The sequence below is a fragment of the Ziziphus jujuba genome, chromosome 12 (genome assembly GCF_031755915.1).
Source record: "Ziziphus jujuba cultivar Dongzao chromosome 12, ASM3175591v1".
Classification (NCBI taxonomy): Eukaryota; Viridiplantae; Streptophyta; class Magnoliopsida; order Rosales; family Rhamnaceae; genus Ziziphus; species Ziziphus jujuba.
The window spans coordinates 25,655,135-25,677,564 of NC_083390.1; the positions used below are offsets into that span (position 1 = coordinate 25,655,135).

Here is a 22,430-nt window from a genome sequence, read left to right on the forward strand (position 1 = left end):
GGCGACTTGAACTTTATTTTTATTTTTATTTATTTATTTTTTTTGAAAAATATTTTCTTTTATTTATTATTATTATCTTTTTGACATCACAATCTTTTTTTTTTTTTTTTTGCTGTATGACGCTTTAATTTATTATTAAAAATATATAGACTTGGCCTTTGCATTCACATAATGCAACATTAAAGTTGGTTGTGGCACTGAGAACTTGTGGATTTTTTAAGTTATATATTAATTTTCCAAATCATATATGGCTAGTGGTATGTCATTTTCACCTCTACAATAAAATCGTGCGAGAGTAACAATTATTGTAATCAGATAAACAAAAAATCTATTCAATATTTATATCTACCAACTTAAGAGAAATTGAACAATAGGATATTTTCGTAGGGACAGCCTGTAGAGGAAAATTTTGATTGTCAGTCTTTCCAAGGTCACGATAGAAGAAAAGTTCGTAATTATAAGCTAATAATTTGCGAAACGGTAAAATATATATATATATATATATTATATGTAAGAAAATTTTATGTGATATATTAATTATCTTATCCGAATATATGTTAAAAAAAAAATCCATTGAGCAAATCTCAAATTTAAATTAATTTTATCCGGAATTTAATTATCTGAAAGAAAGCATACAAAATATGATAAGAATATTTAGATTATGTATCCGTAATAAAGACCAACGTCATGATGACTAATAAATACTATAATTAAAATTGGTTTATCTGCGCTAGTAAAAGAACACGCAACATTAAATAAATAAATTTTATGAAAAACACATTAAATGAAGAAATTTCTTTATATATATATATATATATATATATATAAATAAACAAACCAACCTATTTTAGTAATAATCAATTTGATTTAATTATTAATCAATTTGATAATTTTCAATATAAGTTAAATTAATGTCAATATCAATTACCTCCATTGGTTTAAATTGAATTGAATATATGATTTAGAATTGAGTTTGCAAAATTAAGATTTTAGAATTTATAAACTTGGTTTTTCTTAGTTATTATTATTATTATTATTATTTTGTGAATTCTTTTTTTTTTTCCCCCTGCAATTTTGTGAATTCTTATTATTTTGTTATAATAAAGTAAAGTCATCATTTAATATGGATGCAAAACTCATTTGTCATGTTTCTTAGTTTTCAACAATCAAAATTCTGACACATATCATGGAAAAATGACTTCAAACATGTAAATGATGGGGGAAAAAAGTTTTTTTCGTGAATACTTTTCCCTTGGATAATTTTGCTAAAATAATACAAGAATCACAAAAATTAATATATTCACAAGGTTATATATACGACTATTTTTTCTATTTACATTTAGTCTCAGGTATTATTTTCATTGATAAAAAATTTGGTACATCTCTTAATAATTAATATATATAATATTGGACGGATTAATAATTAATATTTGATATAAAAAATTTGATTATTGTGGTATTATCCGTTCCCTATGATAATGGTTAAAGAATTGTAATACAAAATATTAGTTTCTTATCCAACATAATAAAGATTTGATGCTGTCTGTCTCTATGTTGTGCATATATTCCACTCCATTGAGGATCATCAAAAAATAAAATACGGCTCCATAAAATAAAACTAATGATTTTAAGCATTCAAATAATATACGTACATATATTTTAAATAATTTAGAAATTTCAGAGCGGTGATTGAAGCTCCGGTTCTCCACCTCATTAATCTGAACCAAACCGGTCAATTTATGGTTGGCATTGATTCGACTTTCGGAATGCGAATAACTTTTGATGCTCAAGAACGTTGCTGGGGGTATTTGTGTAATTTAAGTAAAATTGCAAATGAGTGCGTAAACTGCATTGCAAAACATAATTAAGGACACGCGTCACTGGTAACAGAGAGTTCACGTATGCTTAATAACACCACTAAGTATGGCTATCATTTTTCCATTTTGTCAAAAATTGGCCACTTAACTTCCATTATGATTGCCGCCGCGTAATCAAGTAGGGAGGATCTGGACTGGATTCCATACTAGACAGCTGCTTTAACCAGTTATGTTCGGACGCGTGGGCAATTGTTACTGAAGGCTGCGATTCTCGACCACAACTCAGAGATAGCATCATGTTGCGGAAGCAGAGGATTAATTCTCGAGAGAGCAAGTAAAACAATTTGAACAGCGCACGTATCTTAAGGCCCACCAATTTAAGAGAGTTTCGAAACAGTACACACAAACCCAGTGCTATTTCGTCCGCATTAGAGCATTACCTAAAACCCACCTTCCCCTGTTTTTTACCTAAAAGTAATAACCGTTTCAATGACTCAATCATGTTCAGCCGGGATATTTCCGTCATTTCAAAATAGATGATTTAACTAACTCTATGCTTACTGCCAGCGTGGCGCTCAGACAGATAGATCATATCAAGCAGCAACAGCAAAGACTTCCTTCCTTCTCTCTTTCTTTCCCTCTTTGCCTTTTACTCAGACCACAGAACGGATTAGACGGGACTCTTAACGCCGTTAGCAGTTTAACGGCCACCTCCCTGTCCCTCTCTCTCGTCCTTGTAGGAGACCCAATCGGGTTTTCTTTTTTTTCTTTTGGTCCCTGTCTTTTCTAGTTCTGTCCGGTTGTTCAGAGACCAAAAAAACAAGCAATCTCTATACCTCTCTCTGGCGAGGGCTAGGAATCTCGCCGGAGAATCGCGGTGGTTCGCCGGAAATTCCATAGATTCCGACGGAAGCTGATGAAAGCTTTGGTGGAGCTGGAGACAGAGAGAGAGAGAGAGAGAAAACGTGTAGCTTGTGAGCAATTCTTTTTTTAATAATAATAATAATAAAAAAAGAAGGAAAAGAAAAGGAAGAGCAATGAAAGCATAAAAGGGCCAAAAAATAAAACTAAAAAGGAAGGAAAATTAAGAGAGAGTAATAGAGAGAGGATGGGTTTGGAAGGGTGGGGAGGTTAACGTGCAATGCAGGAAAAAAGGGCATCAAAGAAGCTTTGGAGGATCTTACACGGCACAGATGCCTAGATGATCCCTTCTTCAATCCCCTTGCCTTATGCCGTAATTTATTCTATTTTTTATTTTTCCTCTGCCTCTTCATCCTTGTTTTAAAACTCCTTTATCCCAATCTCTCTCTCTCTCTCTCTCTTTCTATTTCTCGCTTTGCGCCCCGAATGCGATTTGAAATTTCTACGCTTTGCTGCTGTTGAATTCTCGTCGCATTTCAAGTTTTCCGGCTGTTTTTTCTTTCTTTGATCGTCTGATCGATTCTCCTATTTCGTTTCTCGGAAAAGTTTATTGGTAAGTAAAAAAAATCTATCGTCTCTTGCTGAATTTTCAGCCCTTTTTTTTTTTTTTTTTTCCCCTTTTCTTCTTTAAATTTTTGCGTGAAGTGATATTGTTATTTTTCTTTAGTTGCTTGCGATCTTGCTGATCTCAAAAATTGCTCACAGAATTTCTGTTAAAAGATTTTTAGAGATCATTTCTTATTTTCTAGTTATACAGAAATAAATGGAAATATGCATGTCTAGAAATAACAATTTGGATAATTTGATGACCCATATCCGAGATCTTAAGGTCATTCAACTAGTTTTTACATCCCATAAAATAAGAAAAATAAGAAATACTTGTTTTTATATTTTCCCTCTAAATCTACCTTCTACCTAAACGTGAAAAAAAAAAAAAATATTAATTTCAAAAGCATTCGTAATTTTGTGGCGCAGTTTGCTTAAATCTTTATGCTTTCATTTTGTGCCTGCCAAAAAATTTTGAACTGTGTATAGAGGTGTTCATGCGGTTTTTGCCGTTTGAGAAGGAATTTCATTTTTTATTTTTTGAAAATTTTTGGGTTTATACCATCTGGGTTTGATCGTGCCATCTGATATGGTGAGCGGTAACGAGGTATTGATTGCTATGCGCCTTTGGATTCCTTTCTCCTATTGGAACTCTATGTTGTTTTTTGCTTTGTTGAAGATCTCATACATGCTCCTAGTTCGTTATTCCTTTCCTTATATTTTTTATTTTTCAACTTCTAGTTGTCCTTATTCTTTTTACTTTTGAAACTTTCAGAGGCAGACTGAGTTCTGGAAGTCAAAGAACGAGCCTGACAACCATGGTTTGTTTCCATTCTGCAAAACTCTGGTCTTGCTGTCTTGGACCATAAATATAAAACAAAGACAGTTGATTTTCTTTGCAATTTAAGTTTTAAATTATAATCTTTTTACTAATTGTTATCAAAATACTGGATGCAGAGGGTTTTACTGACTTAACTGTGAGAATGTTGTTGAGCTCGCTCCAATTATAACTGCAAATTAAATTAATATCTTTATGTACTTTAGAAATTTAGAATTGTCTTTACTCCTCTTTTTTGATTCCGACATTTATGCCATCATACTGGTGTGTCGCACTTTCCGATGGTTTTGGAAGTTGTGTTAATGTGATGAATACTAGGGAAAACCCTGTAGGTTTAGAATGCTACTGATAAAATATTTCAACATGTTTAAGGTTTCCAATAAAGGAGAATATGGTAAAGGCGAACTTTCAACTTATCTGAAAAGAAGTTTGTTTTTATGACAATTCTGAACAATTTCAACTAATATTTCATATTATTATGGTTATATATGTGTTTAGATGTTAAAATCTGTTGCATTCTGTTAAGTGGATACTCACTTTCATATTACCACACTACTTAAACCAATCATGTTATCAATAAAACCTCAATCCTACAATTAGGAAGATTTTTATGAATTTGTAATAAGTTGGAGGGCAAAACAATAAAATTATGGTCTCTTAAAACTCTTAAGTTAGTACACATTGTAGCATATTAAGCAAATTATCTCGAAAGTTCGCGATCACAGTTTCTGACTGTACATTTGGTACATGATTCTTGCTATGACATTGTGTAGCAAACATCTACCCCCTTTCTCTTTTGATAGTATAGCACCATTATTACCACATATATATCGACAATTATATCTAGGTTAAGAATTTGGAAGAGGCTGCCAGCGTTTTGAATACAGCTACTTAACTTTTTGTTTCATTTATTATTATGATAAGTTTTTTGTTATTAAGGAGTGTATGTTGATCTCATGTCATGAACAGCAAGTTGGAAATTAATTGCATCACCATCTCCAGAGAAACTTATACAAGTAGAACATCAGAAAGTGAAGTTACTGGAACATCCCGAGTCTTTCCTTATGCGAGATCAGCAAGTCAATTTCAGCTTAAATAGATACTCTGTGGGAGCAGAGAGGCCATTCAGTCATTCCTTGCCTTTGTTGAAACCCATAGAACATGATGAAGGAGCAAGGTCTAATTTGAAAGCAGAACCAGAATCTTATCTTGTGGAAGGTGGCATAGTCAATAAGATGGGTTCTCAGTATGAGAGTAGTCTTTTCTCGAGTTCATTGTCTGAGCTATTTAGTAGGAAGTGTACGTCTCCTTTCCACTGCTTATTTAAGATTATATGTCTATGTTCTGGTGTAGCACATAAAATTGAACTTTGAACAAAGTGTTATAGCTGTATCTTTATTGATCATTCGGTTTATGATAATTCTTGCTGGCTTGATACAAAGCCCTTTTTGGCTAATGCGAACTTTCTCTGTGCAGTGAGATTACCATCAAACAGTAACATGTATGGTCATTCAGTTGATACTTTTGCCTCCCACTGCGAGGAAGAGGAAATCTTTGAATCTCTTGAAGAAATAGAGGCTCAAACGATTGGAAATCTCCTACCTGATGATGATGACTTGCTTTCTGGAATTACTGATGGGCTTGACTGTAATATCCAGTACAGTGGTGGGGACGAAATGGAGGAGCTAGACCTTTTTAGCAGTGTTGGAGGGATGGATTTGGAAGATGATGGTTTATCTGCTGGACAAAATAGTTCTGAATTTGCTGGAGGAGTTTCTAATGGTCTGCCTGGGTTATGTAATGGTTCAGTTGTTGGAGAACATCCTTATGGTGAACACCCCTCAAGAACATTATTTGTAAGAAATATAAATAGCAATGTTGAAGATTCTGAGTTGAGAACCCTTTTTGAGGTGTGCAAATTTTACTTACGTTTCTAGTTTGTATGTTTGTTTATTTTATCATCAACATTCTATACTATTCAAGTGTTGGATTTTGCTAAAATTTAATATCTTGAATATGCAGCAATACGGAGACATTCGCACTCTTTATACAGCCTGCAAGCATCGTGGTTTTGTCATGATCTCCTATTATGACATTAGAGCATCCAGAAATGCAATGAAATCACTCCAAAACAGGCCATTGAGGCGAAGGAAACTTGACATACATTACTCGATCCCAAAGGTGAACTTCTGTGTTTTCATCTTCTGGATTGAAGATATTTCATCATATTGTGTCTTGTTGATTTGTATATTAGTGATGTTGATACCATCCTACGTGGTACTTAAAACTATCTTTTTATTTTCCCTGTGGGTCTTTTTTTCAGGACAACCCCTCTGAAAAAGATGTTAACCAGGGTACTCTTGTTGTATTTAACCTTGATTCTTCTGTTTCAAATGATGAACTTCGTCAGATTTTTGGTGTCTATGGAGAAATCAAAGAGGTGAGCCTGTGTGTTAATTTTATTAGTTAATCATAGCTAAAGTGGTAATGATGGTCTAATGCATCATTATTTCTTATTCCTGAATGCAGATCCGTGAAACCCCACACAGAAGTCATCACAAATTTGTTGAATTTTATGATGTTAGAGCTGCAGAAGCTGCTCTTCGATCGTTAAACAGGAGTGATATAGCTGGCAAACGAATTAAGCTAGAGCCAAGCCGTCCTGGTGGTGCAAGACGGTATATTCCCCCAGCACGTAATTTGTGTTTATTGCTCATGTATTCATTTTCACTGATCCATTTATTCTAGCCTGATTGGAAGGGCAATTGAACATTATGAGGACAGAGACCTTATAATCAGTTCTACATTCAATTAGGGAAAAATTGCATTGTTGCTTATTTGAAGCAAAAACTTACAGTCTGTACCTTTTATTGTTTTTAGAATCTATACTCCTTAGTTCTGTTGCCAGAATAAGAGTGACTGAGAAAGCATTACTTAATGTTCAAATATATCTTCGGATTACTGTTACGGCTGACCACTCAAGTTTCATTAATGTTGTCTGTTTTTGTTTCCTGCTGCAGTTTGGGGCAACAGTTGCCTCCGGAGTTGGAGCAAGATGAATGCAGCCTTTATTTGCAGCCAAGTAGCCCTCCTATTAACTCAACAACTGGTTTTTCTGGTATTGTATTTGCCTTTAATGAAACATGAGGCTCATTTTGACTCTCAATTAGAAGAAAATTTTATTTGCTCCTTGTCTCACAAAATATTGTTAATTGGCCCAGTTGCACATGCAATTACATCCACTGGTGTAGATAATGGAACTATCATTGGTGTACACAGTGCAATACAAACTCCATCTCTGGATACTGCATTCCATCATGGTATTTCTTCCAGTGTTCCTAACAGCTTACCATCTCTGGTTAGAGTTGAATCAGTTGGCAATCAATCTAGTGTTACCGACTCCACTCATTCATTAGGACCAGTAAAATTTGATGTCCATGGCACACCAGCTTTTCATCCTCATTCACTTCCAGAGTATCATGATGGTTTAACTAATGGTTCTCACTGCAATTCTCCGGGAACTGCTACTGCAACTGTCAATCCTAGACCTCCAGAAAGAATTGATAATAGACAATTTTGCAGAGTAAACTCAAATGGCCATTCGATTGATCTTAGTGAAGGTGGTAAGTACAAATTCTTTTTCAACTTTATTGTTCATGTATGTGTTTCTGTTTCCTTCTCCATGCTGATGAAGCTATATGGTCTGTTTTCTTGATAATATGTCTTACTCTCTTCCTCAGTTTTCGGATCTGCTGGTAATAGTAGCTGCCCTCTTCCTGGACATCATTTTACATGGAGCAACTCATATCACTCTCAACCTCAAGGCATGATGTGGCCGAACTCACCATCATTTATGAATGGAATTTGTGCAGCCCATCCCCCTACACGACTCCATGCAGTGCCTAGAGCACCATCTCATATATTGAACTCTACTTTATCCATGAGCAACCACCATGTGGGGTCAGCACCAGTGGTTAATCCTTCCCTCTGGGACAGGCGGCATGCCTATGTAGGGGAATCCCCTGAGGCTTCTGGTTTTCATCCAGGTTCCCTTGGGAACATGAGAATTTCAAACTCACCTCATTCCATTGAATTTCTTTCTCATAACATCTTTCCTCATGTTGGTGGCAACTGCATAGATATGTCAATTTCCTCCAAAAATGTAGGACTACAGTCCCATCATCAGAGGTGCATGATGTTTCCAGGAAGAGGCCAAATGGTTCCACTTATGAATTCATTTGATCCCCCTAATGAAAGGGCTAGAAGTCGTAGAAATGAAGGCAACTCAAATCCAGTTGACAACAAAAAACAATATGAACTGGATATTGACCGCATAATGAGAGGAGAAGACAACCGAACAACACTTATGATAAAGAACATTCCTAACAAGTAAGTAGCTTCGCACCTCAATTTTGGGAGCAGCTTCAATGAGTAGATGTAAAATTCTTACCATCAGGAGTTGTTATCATTTAATTTGGTATGAAATGTTATTTATGAACCATAAATTCTTGACATGACTTGTTTTCCGAGGAAGGTTGTTACCAATTGAGCAATATTAGGAAAGAGAGAGAGAAGAGGGGGGGGGGGGGGGGGGGGGGGGTATATGTGCTAATTAAAATATGTCAATTGATATGCAGTGAATGAAGATCTTCATATTAATAATCTGAGTTGTTAAATGTCAACTGCTTTAATTAGCACTAAATGATTTTGCTTTCATTTGGTTGTCATTCAGGTACACTTCAAAGATGCTTTTGGCTGCAATTGATGAACGCCATCGAGGAACTTATGATTTCATTTATCTACCAATTGATTTTAAGGCAAGTTTTCCTTCTTTCTGGATTAGTCCTTTTAACATTGCTGTTAAATAGTGTGGATGTATGTGAGAAACTGAACCTCTTGCATGTCTTGTTGAAATTGCTAATGTATCATATATGTTTTAAACCGACTTTCATATTTCCTTCCAGAACAAATGCAATGTGGGGTATGCATTCATCAACATGACTGATCCCGGCCTGATTATTCCATTCTATCAGGTTTGTTATGTGTAAGCCCTTAGATTAAACAAGATGTATACAAAAACTAAAGCTAAGAGATATACGTTTTTGGCAGTCATTTAATGGCAAGAAATGGGAGAAGTTCAATAGTGAGAAGGTTGCATCTCTAGCCTATGCTCGTATTCAAGGTAAAGCTGCTCTGATTGCACATTTCCAAAACTCAAGCTTGATGAATGAGGACAAGCGATGCCGACCTATTCTCTTCAAAACTGATGGCCCACATGCAGGTGATCAGGTATGAGAATCATATTCGAATTAGTTATTTCTTTATTCCTCAGTTAATTGAACATTATTAGAACCTGAAATGCCAGCAAAGGTTCATGGTGGAGTTGATAGTGAGAAATTGTTCTGATACATCTACTAGAATGTTGACAACAATAAGACTTATAGTAATATAATTATAATGAGTGAGATAAGACTAATCCTCTGCTGACCTTGTTTGATTGCAGGTGCCATTTCCAATGGGAGTTAATGTTCGAACGAGACCCGGAAAAGCTCGAACAAATACACATGAGGATAATTATCAGGAAAGCCCGCCAAATTTGGTAAATGGGGAGGATACTTCTCAAGGAGAAACGTCTTTTGGTTCTGCAAAGGAGTCAGACTAAGCATGCCACTTATTTTTTGTGGGCACTAACCTTGTAGGACTGAGTAACTAATCTACGTCTACCTCACTACCTGGTGACATAACAGGGGTGCCTGAAGAGAGGGAAAAATAAGTTTCTTTCGTGATTGACAAGCTATTGAAAATGGAGACAAATGCTTAGCCAATGCTAAGCGGTTTTTCCAATTTTCTTCAGATTTTTCATATTGAATTGTGAAATGCTTAGCCAATGCTAAGTGGTCTTCCAGTTTTCTTGAGATTTTCTTGTATAATTCTGGAACAGTTGTGGGAGAGAAAGAAGAGAGGAAGTATGAGGTGTAGCTTCGAAATTTTGAATGGACTATTGAGAGTAACCATATACATTAAGAGAAAAAAACAAAAAAAGGAAAGAAAAATTCATGTATAGGAGTTTCTGGGCAATGAAGAGATGGTCTGATGCGGTTTGAGGAGATATAATTGCTATATATCATCATTCTTTTTCTTTTCCTATGGGCATTTTATTTTCTGCTTTTTTTTTATTTGACTGTAATCTCTTAGATATACGTGTGAATTTTGTGCTAAAAAATTTTGAAACTATAAACTAATTGTCTAGTCTGTTGCCTGTTAGGAAGTCTTTGGGTCCTCTAAAATTGTTTTGCTCCTGTCTGTTTACTTGCAATCTTTAATCCATTTTGACGTCATGATAAGATATATAAATTTACCTACCCTCGTGTAATATTCTATACGTCTACCTATCTAAAAATGGGTGTTATTGAGTAGTAATTCGCTTGTTTCAAAAGCAAAAGAGTAGCCGTTGGCATTACATCCACTGGTGCGGTTTCAAATAAGCCGCTGAACAACTAAAATAGCCGCACAACATAAGACCGGATCTGGGGGTGATATTGTCAATGGATCTAAAAATGGCATTGCCAATGAGACATTTAAAAACGTAAAACTGCATCTTGGGTGGAATTGTGTCAATGAGACACTGACAATGAGATTTCACCCTTTGCCAATGTAATTTTTTTTATTTTATTTTATTTGTTTTTGTTTTTTCCTCTTTTGGGTGAATGGTACTTCGCCAATGGTGCTGTTTTAAGAACTAGGTGAGATTCTTCGTGTCTCAGGCTCATTGTATAAGTGTGTTCTACCAAAATTTCTCATAGATAGGCATTATGCAGCAGACAAATGAAGAGCGAAGCGACAATATTTTAATATTAAAGTTTAGAGCACGTGCACCTCAGGTGGACGGAAGGTTTAATTATTCAATTTATCTCTAATCCAATTGGATCACCATTGGACATGTTCTACCATTTAGGGGCATCAATAGAGCCCGAGAAAGCGGGGACAGAAGGGCACGCTAGCGCACACTTTGGCTCAATGTAGTTTCGCCATGGCCATAATGAAAAAGGAGACCGAGCATTTATTGTCACTGCACTGTTTATTTTAATCTCTACTGCCTTTGTGTTTTTTTTTTTTTTTTTTTTTTGGTGTGGGGGGGGGGGGGGGGGTGATACAGCACAGATTCATAGAGGCCCAAAAAAATCTCCCACGAAGCAGAAAAGAATGTCTCATCATCCGCAGAGAAGCAGAAAGGAATGTCTTTTCTAGTCCAATATCAATTTACCAATTATAATTTCTACCTAAAAAAAAATCCATTTACCAATTATATAATCCGTAAGGTCTAGGTTTCTTAGGACGCCATATCCGAGGTCCACCTGGTGATGAGTAATGCGTTCCCACAATTCCACAAATTGATATTTTGCGCCAATTTGAGACCCAAAGTTGAGTTCGCCTTTATGTCTCTAAAACTTATGAGCACAGGCATACCATAAATGGAAACTCCTCTTTTCTGACAAAAATAACCAATACTCTCCAGCCAAAACCTCAGACTTAACAACGATTTTGAAAAAGCAAGCGAACAATCAAAGCAGATTTCATTCAATGTAAATCATCCACAAGTTAAGAATGCGATTTCTTATGACAAGAAAAGAAGGTTAAGATACTTCATGTGTAGTTTATTCAGTCCTGAATTGAAAACACACGATTGTTCCAGGTTTTCTGGTAACTCTCGAGTTTATGGCCCCACTCACACAGCTCAGGAGTATTTGAACACATTAGAACAAGTTACAACATGAACTAGAGAAAGAGCTTTTGGCATTTACAGCAGTCAGCAACTGAACGTCTCCGTCAATTCATTCTTGGAAGCCTCATTCTCTAACCAGGGAATACCTACTCGCCTGTGGCAGGTACATAAACAAAAGTCAGTACTGCCTCTTACAGATCAGATCCAAAATGAAATTTCTGCCTAATCAAACAATCATTCAACTATGGTTAAAATATCTAGCTTGTTAACATTATCAACCACAATGAGTCAATTCACGAAGGAAAATGCTGACATATCCATGCTAAAATGCCTTCTGTTTCACATTTTATGGTGCTTATTAGCAAGCCCCCATGCAGAATGGCTTGTTAATGGATTTGTGATCGGTAAGAGACATCAATAGCAGAAGAGATTCATAAACCAATGAATGTGATATGAAAATTGGCATGAAGGTGGAGTGGTAAAGAATATTAATTTCTGTTTAGAGATGCACCACTATCATGATACAAAACAATATGTGAAACTTACAGGAATAGCTGAGACCATCACTTCTGGTAGAGAATATCGTAGTGACCTGGGCGATATAGTAAGGTAATAAAGGGGCTGAATGTCTTGCCACCACTAGCATTAGGGAGATTACTGTCAGCAGGAATGAAATCATGATGATTTACACTGACACCACCATTGTCACATGAGCTGCGGTCAAGGTACACTACACGGATTGGCACACCCAATGCATCTGAGAGGGCAGTTATGTGCACATGATCACTTTCTTCACCCATAGGTTCCACTGAGGACTTGCAGAACTATGCCAAAACAAATCAGTTCATAGGGAGAGCAAGATGAAAACACACAAAAAGCATTAAAAATTGCTAATCTAGCTCCAAATCTCATTGACACAAGTTATAACATTCTTGCTAGAACACATAAAGATATTGAAGTGTTGTTTCATTAACAGAGGTAACGATGAAAAATATTATAGTTTCTTTGCTTGTTTTAGTTGTAATAATTAGAGCAATGCCCCAGCATGAAGAAATGTCAAAAAGAATGAGGCTATTGTACACAGATGGAACTGAGAATAAACAATCATCTTTTTTTTTTTTTTTTTCCTTCTCTTGAAAGCACAAGATGGTCGCCTCCCAGTGGATTAGGTGCAGACAACTTAAATGAAATACTTTGACTTATCACTTGCAACACTAATAACAAAATACTTGCACAGAAAGATGGCAAATGGTATCAACTTCTTAACTTAATTGAACAAACCTGCTCTACTGTTGCATTTGTTAATCCCATTATGAAGGGTTCAAAAAACTCTGAGCGTTTTTGTATTTCACCAGCAGTAACAAATCTGAAAAACATTACAACTAACAAACCAAATACATCAGAAACATAGTAAGGGGCAGGATATGAAACCTTTACGTACTTTAACATCACTCACCATAGTCAGATATTGACTGGTCTCGACTCCTAACTACGAGCTCATCATGACTGTTAAAAGTAACAAATCTTGTTTATTCCACAAGCAAAAATTTTTCACTTTCTCCAGAGACACAACTGATGACTCTGGTATTTAATTACACCTAAACAGTTACTGGCTAATGTAACTGCCAAGGTGAAGGAGCATGTGATCAATACCTTATAGAATCTTCATTTCCTTGAAGAACACTGTCCAGTTGCTCGATAAATAACTGAAAAAGTTTTCATGTAAAGTCAAATTTAGAATATTCTGCCAAAGCCTAGTCATATTTCATGAATAAATAGTATCCAAATTTATCTAACTGGTCCAACATTTATCCATGTCTCCAGCCATCAATTATGTACTCCAGATTTTCTCAAACCATGGTTGTCCACTTTCTTTCATTTGCCATGTTATATATGAAACAGTTTAACTAAATAGGGTTTCTTCAATTGTTAGCACAGGCTTCATGTTCCAACCAGAAGCCACGTCATAAATGTCATTAGATTTCAAAAATTTAGCCAGCCTTTTCATCTAAAGCGTTAATAATATGCAAATGGAATAGTATTTTTAAAGCTTAATAAAAATGATGATCTAGTGCAAGTTTCATTTCCAAACAGAAAAATAATTTTCCATTTTAGGAAAAAAATGAAGTCAGCATTAGTAATATGCCAATGAAAGATTATTTTTAAAGCTTAATAAAAATAATGATCTATACAAGTTTCATTTCCAAATTGAAAAACAATTTTCCATTTAAAAAAATAGTCAGCATTCATGGAATTACTTTACCCTTTTAGCACAGGGGTACAGAGAGCATTTCCTAGCTTTTTTTGCATAAGAAAATAATACCATAACAAATACATGATGCAGAATTATTGGTGAATTGCAGTATGAAATCATCAGTTATTTCCACTTGTTGATTAGGAATATATCTACTGGATTGCAAACTACTGGATTTGTGTTCATTTTAAGTAAATGCTTACACATAAGATTATTGACTTTCCTTTCTAGAGAAATATATTTGATGGGCTTAAAAGAAAAAGAAAACAACCTTTCATAAAGAGAATATTAAAAATGGCTACATATTTACCGTAAAGAAGTCCTCAAAAGTAAAATCAGTATAACCCAGGCCCTGAAGTGTTTTTCGACATTCCTCAACATTGGCTTTGATACGATTAACTTCTGCTTGGTCTTGGGATTCCAAAATGTGCTCCTATCAGGCAGTCCGAAAATTTATTAACAGCTAAAAATTCCAGAATTACTTATTTCCATCGGACAATAAGTTTAGGCGATTTACTTATCCGTTAGGAAATAAGCCTCCAAGTACAAAATTAATTGAGTACAAGTATATTCAGACATACAAGGTATGAAAACATAAAGCTCCGAAAGAAACAGTTCCCATCTCCCCGAGTTCTTCGGATGGAAGCATATTGTTCATTGAGCACCTTCAACAACAGCAATAAAAATTAGTCTCGAAGGAGTCCTATAAATGAGAACAACAAACACAGAGCAGAAAGAACCTTTATTTTCTCCAACAAGATAGTGCTGCCAGATTGATATTCAGCCGCTAATGAAGAGAGGGGTTCCTGTAGATGTATCAAACGAAAGTTACATTAGCAGTACTCGAAATGAAGGAAAAGCAATCTACACCCGAGCAAATAAGGGTATTGGTGTCTAAACCATTTGGCTCAACAAGAATTGAATATCAAAAAGTAATATTAAGGACAGAAAACAGAAAACCATACATGTACATACATGTATTTATATACATAGGCCTGTAAGAATTTAACAATAAACAAAATTAAATGCTATCAAAGCTACAAGACAAGCAGTTCAAACATTTCTATATTGTGGGTCTTGCCTTGTCAGCTACGTAGGGAATTTTCTCGGCTTCCTCAGCGTGGATTGCAGAATGCTGCTGCATGATATCATTATCAGCAAAATTTGCCCACTCATCAAATTCAGTAGCAGGGACAGATGTTGCGGACTTGACTTCCCCATCTGCTTGGAGCCCTTCTTGATTCTGCATTGTCTCTCTAAACCCAATTAACAAGAGTTTGACTGATTGTTTGCTCACTACCTTTTCAACTGGTAAACAGATTACGGATATAGCCTATAATGCTTCCTTCAACAAGGTGAACCAATCCCTTCGCGGAGCTCTACCTGCCGGAATATATGAACAAATAAAAAAAATTAGAAAAAAAGTTCCATCTTTTACTTCCAAAACCAGTAGAAAAAAGTATTTTCTGTTCGAAACATAAACATTTTCACCAACAGTGTCAAGGAATACATGCATATCGTTAATACATTTAACATCTGGCAAAGTTGATACTACATATACACAAGCAGCAGCTTTAGATGAATCATGAACAAGTAGAACATAGCCTTAATCCCAGATAAAATAGAAGTGTCGCTTGTCGATTTCAATACAGTAAAAAGATATCAATATAAAGAGACTGAAACTAGCTTTTACACATTCAACAATTAAAATTTGCAAAAACATGTACGGATACGAGGGAAATTCCATAGACCTCAAATCACCTAACTATTTCAAAGTTGGAAGAGGAAAACAGATTAACCAAAAAAAAAAAAAAAAAAAAAAGAAGAAAAAAAGGAAAAAAAAAAGGAAAAAAAAAAGCCTTACGTACAAATCGAGAACTCAAGAAACTGAAAAAATGAAGCGGATTCGTCAAACTTTTTCCGTCAGATCGAAATGGAATTGGTATGGGAAGGCTTGGAGTCTGATCTGCTAAAACCAGCCTTTAGTGGAGTCGAGCGGAGTGACGTTTTTCGCTTTTTTTTTTTGGTTATTTATCTTTTGTTTGTTCATTTTTAATTTTTTGGTTGGTTTATTCTCTATTAACTCTCAGACTCTATTATTTATCAAAAAAAAACGAAAAAATCTATCGGGCTCCATTCTAGGGCTTCCGCATATGCACTTTCCGTTTTTACCGATCTTCCTCACGTGGCTTTATCCCCATATACATGGAATTCTACCCTTTTTATTTATTTCTTTCTTTTCCAAAAATATATTTTTTTATCTTGGTTTTTAACTTTGTTTTATTGATTATAGATTTTTGTTTTTCATTAAAAAAAAAACAGAAAAAAGAAGAGCATCTTTTCTTTAGCGGATCGGATTAAAAAGTATTAAAACCTTTTTGGTAATTAATTAATTAATTCAGACACAAAATACATTTATTTATCAAAAAAAAAAAAAGCACAAATACATTTTATTCGTTCTATTTATTAAATATAAATCAAAACAGAAATACTGCGGGAGTGGAAAATTCGAAAGTCTGGTTGGACTAAAATATCCTCAAATTTGATGAATAATTACAGTGGAAGAGCGCAAACGAACAAGTCTGAGTTTGGGGACACTCACACGCAATCACAGTCGCACTGTGATGGAGGCGTTTAGAAGGAGAAGGGCAAGCTTTGCATTGTGTGGCTTGCAATTACCAAACAACAAAACTCCGTCCCTTGGAATTCGTAAGAGTTTCTCAAAATCAATTATTGTAAACAACTCTTTTCTTAGACGATTACGAGCCCAATTCGGACTTTTTTCTTTTTTCTTTTTATTTTTTATTTTGCAGTATGTTGTATATTGCTTGGTAGAAAAGTGTTTGATTCTTGTTTGCTTTGAATTCCAAAGTCGGCTTGTTCGCGTATTCCTGTAAGCTTCATAACCTTGCCGCTGTTTTTCTGCGCATTTCTCTTTTCTCTTAGTTTTTCTGTTTGTGAAATTGGTTTTGATTGCAGTTGGCAAACCTAGCTTTTTTCTTTCCTTACACACACACGCACACACACACACACGCGCACATATATATATATATTCTTGACACAGAATATTTGGTTCATTTCAGAACCTCTATGATCGTTAAGCCACACTCCTATTTAGGCCAATTTACACTATAGAATGGTGTAGAGATAGATAGAATATTTTACCATAAAATTGGTGCTAATATATATATATATATATATATACATATATGTGTGTGTGTGTGTGTGTGTGTGTATAAATGAGAGTCAATGTTGTTTATTTAGGTTGGGTTTCCTTGCTAAGTTGCGAGAATGACGTGCGTTTCGCTGCAACAGCTTGTCTGTGCGAAAAGAAGAAGCAATAAAGAGCCGTCCATTGATCATCTGGATAAGAGTACGAAGATGAGAAAGATATTCAAGAAGAAGAAATATAAGAATGCTATGGATACAAGTGCTAATTCTGCATGTAATACTGGCCCCACTTTAGTGCCTATGGTTGATGGTAGTTTTGCTCCTAATGCAGCCATTGCTACTTCTTCCGCTCACCAATTTGGCTCTACTAAAAATAGAGCTAATACGGGGAAAAATGAAAAGGAGGAAAGCCAGCAATCAAAGTCTGGGTTCATATTTATGTGTAATGGAAGAACAAAGCCTGAATGCTATCAGTATCGTGTTTTTGGGCTACCGAGGGGAAATTTGGAAGTTGTAAAGGCAATCAAACCTCGTACAAGTCTATTTTTATATGACTTTGATTTGAAACTTCTTTATGGTACATACATGGCAACTTCAGAAGGTGGGTTGGACTTGGAGCCAAATGCATTTCATGGGAAATTTCCTGCACAGGTAACAGCTACTCCCTTAAACCGGCAATTTTGGATACACGCATCTTAGCAATGGATGTAGAGTACAATACAGCTGATAATTTTATGTTTAAAGTCCACCTTCTATGGTGTTATTTGAGTAAGCCTATGTGTAAAGGGACTGTTAACTATCTATTTTGTTGGATTGATATTACATTGTTTTGCCCCACTTCCTAATAACATAAAATTTTCAACTTAACATATGTAATAACTGAATTCCTAGTTACTGTTATGGTCACATAAGCATTCTAGTCAACTGTTACCTAAAAGTTGTTTTCATTGTTACAATTATTAATTAAAACCTTATGCTCATCAAAGTCTTATTAGTTTAATTATATTGGAAATTATTTTGAATTCCTAAAATTACGATATGGTGCCGTGCTTGTATTATGTGTTATTTTGATCTTTGCATGGTGTTGATGGCACAGTGCTTGTGGTACCAATATGACAGGGACAAACAATTGCCATTGTATCAAAATGATGATATGAGTGATTTTAGTGACAACAAAAGGTGGTTATGTGGGAATCTAGGGTAGCCATAGGTTGTCCTGCAACTTGTCTATTACCATGGATTAGTAGTTTGTTGGTTGACTTGAGTTATGCCTAATCTAGATAATGTTTCTTTCTTTTTTGAGGTGCCTAGGTTTAGGACTTGGGATGTAAAGGTATAAATAAATGTTTGTTTATACCAAATTGGGTTACCCATACAAGTTATAAGCTTAGCTTCCGATTGGTACAACTGTTACTTGTAGAGCTTATTTGAGTATAGCATATCTTATTGAAATGGATGCTTACTCTGGATTAGTTTAATTTTAGCCTGTCAATCCTAGTCTTTTTAAAATAGCTTAAGTGTGAACCAACTTGGCATTTTTATTGTCTTGAATGTTGAGAGAGATTGCAAGCCAAACTAAAACTTGATTCCAAATGGCTCGAACAACTTGTGGAAATATTAGTGGTGAGTCATGTCTCAAAAGAAAGTGTAGACCCTATATTTCTCCTTGGCTTGTTCTTTGCTAATAGTATCTGCATACCCCCATCATCTTGAAGGGATCATAATTTCTTTTTTTGGAATTAGATATCATTCTCAGTATTAGAGTGGACAGTATTAAATGGTGTGCAGTCAACGTTGAAATTGGAAGCAATAGCATAATCCAATTATAACCCATTATATTGCAATCTGTCAATTTAGTACTTTATTGGAACAAAAAGCGATGGTTAGTTCATTTACTTAATTATTATGTTTGCATTGCGAATCCCTCCTTGTTATTTAAAAGCATCTAAACTGATGTCTCCCTTTTATTTGATTCTGATTATTTTCTATACAGGTAAAATTTAGTATCATTGAGGATTGTTTACCTCTTCGTGAGTGTGATTTTAAAGTAGCTATTCAAGACAACTACCAGGGGGGTTATAAATTTAGACAAAATCTTAATAGTAATCAGGTAAAATCCCATCTACTAGTTTGGTGCATTTCAATAATTGCGTATTCAGTGGCATATTTTTGCTTGTATTTAGGAGGTAAGATTTGTTCATATCTAATGGAATTTGGTATATTTAATGAAGGTGAAAGCTTTGATTTCATTGTTCCGCCCTATCAGTGTTGCAGCACCTAGGCCTTCCTTTTCAAATGTGTCAATACCAGAGTCATTCCCACCTCCTATTACAGAAGAAGGATTGCAGCCAATGACAAGGCTGCCTCATCCTGAAAATGCATACTCTTCAGGAGTTAATCATATTCATGCACCACAAGTCATTGATACTCGATCCAAACAGGTAGTTGCATGTCCACTGTATCCTCAATATGAACTGGAAGCACATGTGTCACAGATTCAACCTCCAGTAGAGCCTTGGCATGTTGTTCAGCCGGTTGCTTTTCCTAATAATAATGTATCATATTGTTCAGTTCAGGCACATAGGCCCTGCTTGCACGAAAAACCTTTCTCATCCCTGGCGGATCCATATAGAAGGTTAGTGCCTTATCATCTGGTACCTCATTCATTTGCCTACTGTGCATAATAATTGTGATGAGCTTGCATGCTTCCATGGTAGAAAGTAACACTGGTATGTGTTGTCTGTGAAAATGACAGATTATTTTCAATGTTTACTGCTTGACATGTACTAGGGCCTTGTCCTTTATTTTTAATTAGTTAAGATATGTTATTTATTGTAATACGCATTATATACACACATGCATATATCCATTGCACTATAAATGCATCCACCACTAGTCTATTTATCCATTTGACTACATAATGGCTGGGACACTAAGTATATTCTTGTCTTTGGTATGACAATAAATAGCTCTTTGGCTATATTAGATATCAAAAATATCTTTCAAAAATATCTTTTTACCCTCTTCCATAGGCCCTTCATGCCTAACTTCTCTATTCTCTTATACTGTACATTTTCTTATGGAAAAATATTATATATCTATCATTACCTTTATAGGATTATTTTTACATTCCAATTAACATGTAATTTGGGATTTTGATATTAACCGGTCTACTATTAGTTGGGATTTTTTCTATCGATCTGTCAACTCCTTGTGCCTTTGATTTATTTTTTCATGTTCTGTTGCATTTGTTATGGGCCTCAAGTATCAAGATGCCTTTCACAGCAGGGGGAGGGCATATCTTAGTTTGGATGGTTAGTTTTAAATTTCACCCCTTGTTATGGTTACATGCTTTTAAATTTTATCCCATTTATGAACTTTTGCATTACCTATTAAACTAGGCACCTGTTCTCAAGTACTCCTGCGGGTCAAGTTCTTGAATATGGAAGGGAGTACCAGATCTTACAATTGCCTATGGCGAGACAGAGTGAAGTTGCTTCTCGCACAGATTATGTGGCTGAGTATTCTTCTCCACCTTTTCCTACTGCTGCAGCCTCACATGTTTCCATACGATTGCATCCTTTGCCATCATCCTATCCACAACCACTTCGTGCTCATCAACAAGGGGAGCTACAATCTTCTCACCTACCTTATTACCCTATAGCCATCCATGAGAATCAGAACCAAGTATATGCCGAGCCTGTTCTAACATCATTGCTTGGAAGTGGTTCTGCGGCAAATTTTTCAATTACATCCTCTTTCTCTTATGCTGGAGGTTCTCTAACTCATTGCTGAGTGGAATTGAAAATTCTGACTGCGTCGGTATGGTTTGCTTTACTTTCCTCACCAAACTTTTGACAAACGGATGCTAACTTTTATTTTCACCCTAGCATTAAAAGCTTGGAGGCTTGTGACAACTAGGGAATATCGACATGATCCATCCATATAGTTGGCTTTGGCCATTTCAGTGGTGAAATTATTACTACCCTAGCTGAGCTTTCAGCTGTTCTGCAGAATGCCAATGCTTTTGCTTGGGCAACTGTGGATAATGATGGCTACCTTGGCCTTGGCTTCATGAAACTGAAGAAATAATTGGTTCCAGCAGGGCATCACCATATTAACATCTTACTACCATATATAAATATTTATATTCCCCTTTATCTGAAGGATATGATAGATCTTGTTCGTGGACCGTCTTTTGTTGAATCCTAACTTGTTTCCCTGGTCTGAGGAGTCTATCAGACTAATAATATCTGTCTAAGATTCCTTACTTATCAGTAACTGTCGTTTCTGTTGAAACCTATTGGCCAGTAGAATGGTCCCGATATAAACTAGGATTGATTATTGTATATTATGAAAATGAAAGAACTCATAAATCCAGAAGGCTAAGCTCAATTGTGTTTGCATGTCTTTGAAAAGGTAGAGATTGTTTGCAGTGGAGGAGGAGGAACATATTTATACAGTGTATTTCTGTTCTAGAGGGTATGTGGATTAGGTTGGGGCAAAAAACCAATCATGGCTCTTTGGGTAGGATTTTGTGCGACTCCTTACCTGAGAGACACTGCTCTTGTATGGTCGTATTATTTGGTTCTAGGCAGGTCCCACGTTGGGTTGAGGATTATAGGCTTGGACCGTGATCTACTGGAACTGGCCTAGCAACTTTCATTGCCTATGGTTACTTCTGGTCCCCTCGTTGACTGCTATATTAGATTTATTTATTTATTATTACGATTATTATCATTATTATTATTTTTTTTAAAAAGAAGAAAGAAAAAGAAGAAGAAGCAAAGGGAAACATCCAATGATTTTTTGGTTTGTTGGCTAAAAATAAAAAAGAGAAGTGGAGTGGGAGAGATTGTGTGCTGTTTGTTTCCTATTTTCCTTCATTCTTAGTTACAAGAGATGCAAGTGGAAAGGGACCCTCATTTGGCAATTGGGAAGCCAATCCTTCCATCCCTTTATTGGTTATTGGTTGGTGGAAAATGTAAAATAGACTAGAAGTGCAAAGTCTTTGATGGACCATTTCTTGTTTAGGAAAGTGACCAGATTGTATGTCAAAAAAGGTGACGTTCCAGAGGCCAATAAAGTCAGCGACAAACTCCCAGCGAGGCCGGTTTGAAGGGTCAGGATTTAGGAGGTCGCAACGCAACTGAGCTTCAT

General features: G+C 35.6%; 3 protein-coding genes across 16 annotated transcripts; 2 read left to right on the plus strand and 1 right to left on the minus strand.

Annotated features, from left to right (window-relative positions):
• The first annotated feature begins 2,403 nt into the window (after positions 1 to 2,403).
• Positions 2,404 to 10,267, plus strand: LOC107429699 (protein MEI2-like 4). The gene is made up of 14 exons (XM_016040435.4): positions 2,404 to 3,291; positions 4,060 to 4,105; positions 5,092 to 5,421; positions 5,599 to 6,032; positions 6,145 to 6,303; positions 6,446 to 6,562; positions 6,652 to 6,800; positions 7,143 to 7,240; positions 7,344 to 7,745; positions 7,863 to 8,511; positions 8,855 to 8,939; positions 9,087 to 9,155; positions 9,232 to 9,411; positions 9,626 to 10,267. Exons 3-14 carry the CDS (start codon positions 5,187 to 5,189, stop codon positions 9,782 to 9,784), a joined length of 2,736 nt encoding a protein of 911 aa, XP_015895921.3. The 5' UTR covers positions 2,404 to 3,291; positions 4,060 to 4,105; positions 5,092 to 5,186; the 3' UTR covers positions 9,785 to 10,267.
• Positions 10,268 to 11,662: 1,395 nt separating this feature from the next.
• Positions 11,663 to 16,252, minus strand: LOC107429700 (OVARIAN TUMOR DOMAIN-containing deubiquitinating enzyme 1). Of its 2 annotated transcripts, none has more exons than XM_016040436.4 (10): positions 15,968 to 16,252; positions 15,181 to 15,482; positions 14,840 to 14,905; positions 14,681 to 14,764; positions 14,410 to 14,532; positions 13,499 to 13,551; positions 13,302 to 13,351; positions 13,127 to 13,227; positions 12,392 to 12,669; positions 11,663 to 11,999 (listed from the first exon to the last, which is right to left on the minus strand). In XM_016040436.4, exons 2-9 carry the CDS (start codon positions 15,346 to 15,348, stop codon positions 12,409 to 12,411), a joined length of 906 nt encoding a protein of 301 aa, XP_015895922.2. In that variant the 5' UTR covers positions 15,349 to 15,482; positions 15,968 to 16,252; the 3' UTR covers positions 11,663 to 11,999; positions 12,392 to 12,408. The 2 variants fall into 2 exon arrangements, with proteins under 2 accessions (XP_015895922.2, XP_015895923.2); XM_016040437.4 differs by having other exon boundaries at positions 15,964 to 16,252.
• A 352-nt stretch (positions 16,253 to 16,604) lies between these two features.
• Positions 16,605 to 22,010, plus strand: LOC107429715 (uncharacterized). Of its 13 annotated transcripts, none has more exons than XM_025078513.3 (8): positions 16,605 to 16,808; positions 16,913 to 16,992; positions 17,364 to 17,921; positions 19,264 to 19,380; positions 19,502 to 19,711; positions 19,847 to 19,905; positions 20,536 to 20,584; positions 20,672 to 20,924. In XM_025078513.3, exons 3-8 carry the CDS (start codon positions 17,391 to 17,393, stop codon positions 20,708 to 20,710), a joined length of 1,005 nt encoding a protein of 334 aa, XP_024934281.3. In that variant the 5' UTR covers positions 16,605 to 16,808; positions 16,913 to 16,992; positions 17,364 to 17,390; the 3' UTR covers positions 20,711 to 20,924. The 13 variants fall into 13 exon arrangements, with proteins under 13 accessions (XP_024934281.3, XP_024934280.3, XP_024934282.3 ...); XM_025078514.3 differs by having other exon boundaries at positions 16,606 to 16,808; positions 19,842 to 19,905; positions 20,556 to 20,584; XM_025078510.3 differs by having other exon boundaries at positions 16,612 to 16,808; positions 20,556 to 20,584; positions 20,672 to 21,069.
• The last annotated feature ends 420 nt before the right edge of the window (positions 22,011 to 22,430 follow it).

Coding starts and splice junctions, on each gene's coding strand:
- LOC107429699 (XM_016040435.4), top strand. CDS start 5,187: ATGCGAGATCAGCAAGTCAATTTCAGCTTAAATAGATACTCTGTGGGA. Junction 6,801..7,142: donor CGTCCTGGTGGTGCAAGACG/GTATATTCCCCC, acceptor TTCCTGCTGCAG/TTTGGGGCAACAGTTGCCTC. Junction 7,241..7,343: donor CTCAACAACTGGTTTTTCTG/GTATTGTATTTG, acceptor TAATTGGCCCAG/TTGCACATGCAATTACATCC.
- LOC107429700 (XM_016040436.4), bottom strand. CDS start 15,348: ATGCAGAATCAAGAAGGGCTCCAAGCAGATGGGGAAGTCAAGTCCGCA. Junction 14,906..15,180: donor TTCCCTACGTAGCTGACAAG/GCAAGACCCACA, acceptor ATACATCTACAG/GAACCCCTCTCTTCATTAGC. Junction 13,228..13,301: donor CCAGTCAATATCTGACTATG/GTGAGTGATGTT, acceptor TTGGTTTGTTAG/TTGTAATGTTTTTCAGATTT.
- LOC107429715 (XM_016040456.4), top strand. CDS start 17,391: ATGACGTGCGTTTCGCTGCAACAGCTTGTCTGTGCGAAAAGAAGAAGC. Junction 19,381..19,501: donor AAAATCTTAATAGTAATCAG/GTAAAATCCCAT, acceptor TATTTAATGAAG/GTGAAAGCTTTGATTTCATT. Junction 19,906..20,671: donor CTGGCGGATCCATATAGAAG/GTTAGTGCCTTA, acceptor CTATTAAACTAG/GCACCTGTTCTCAAGTACTC.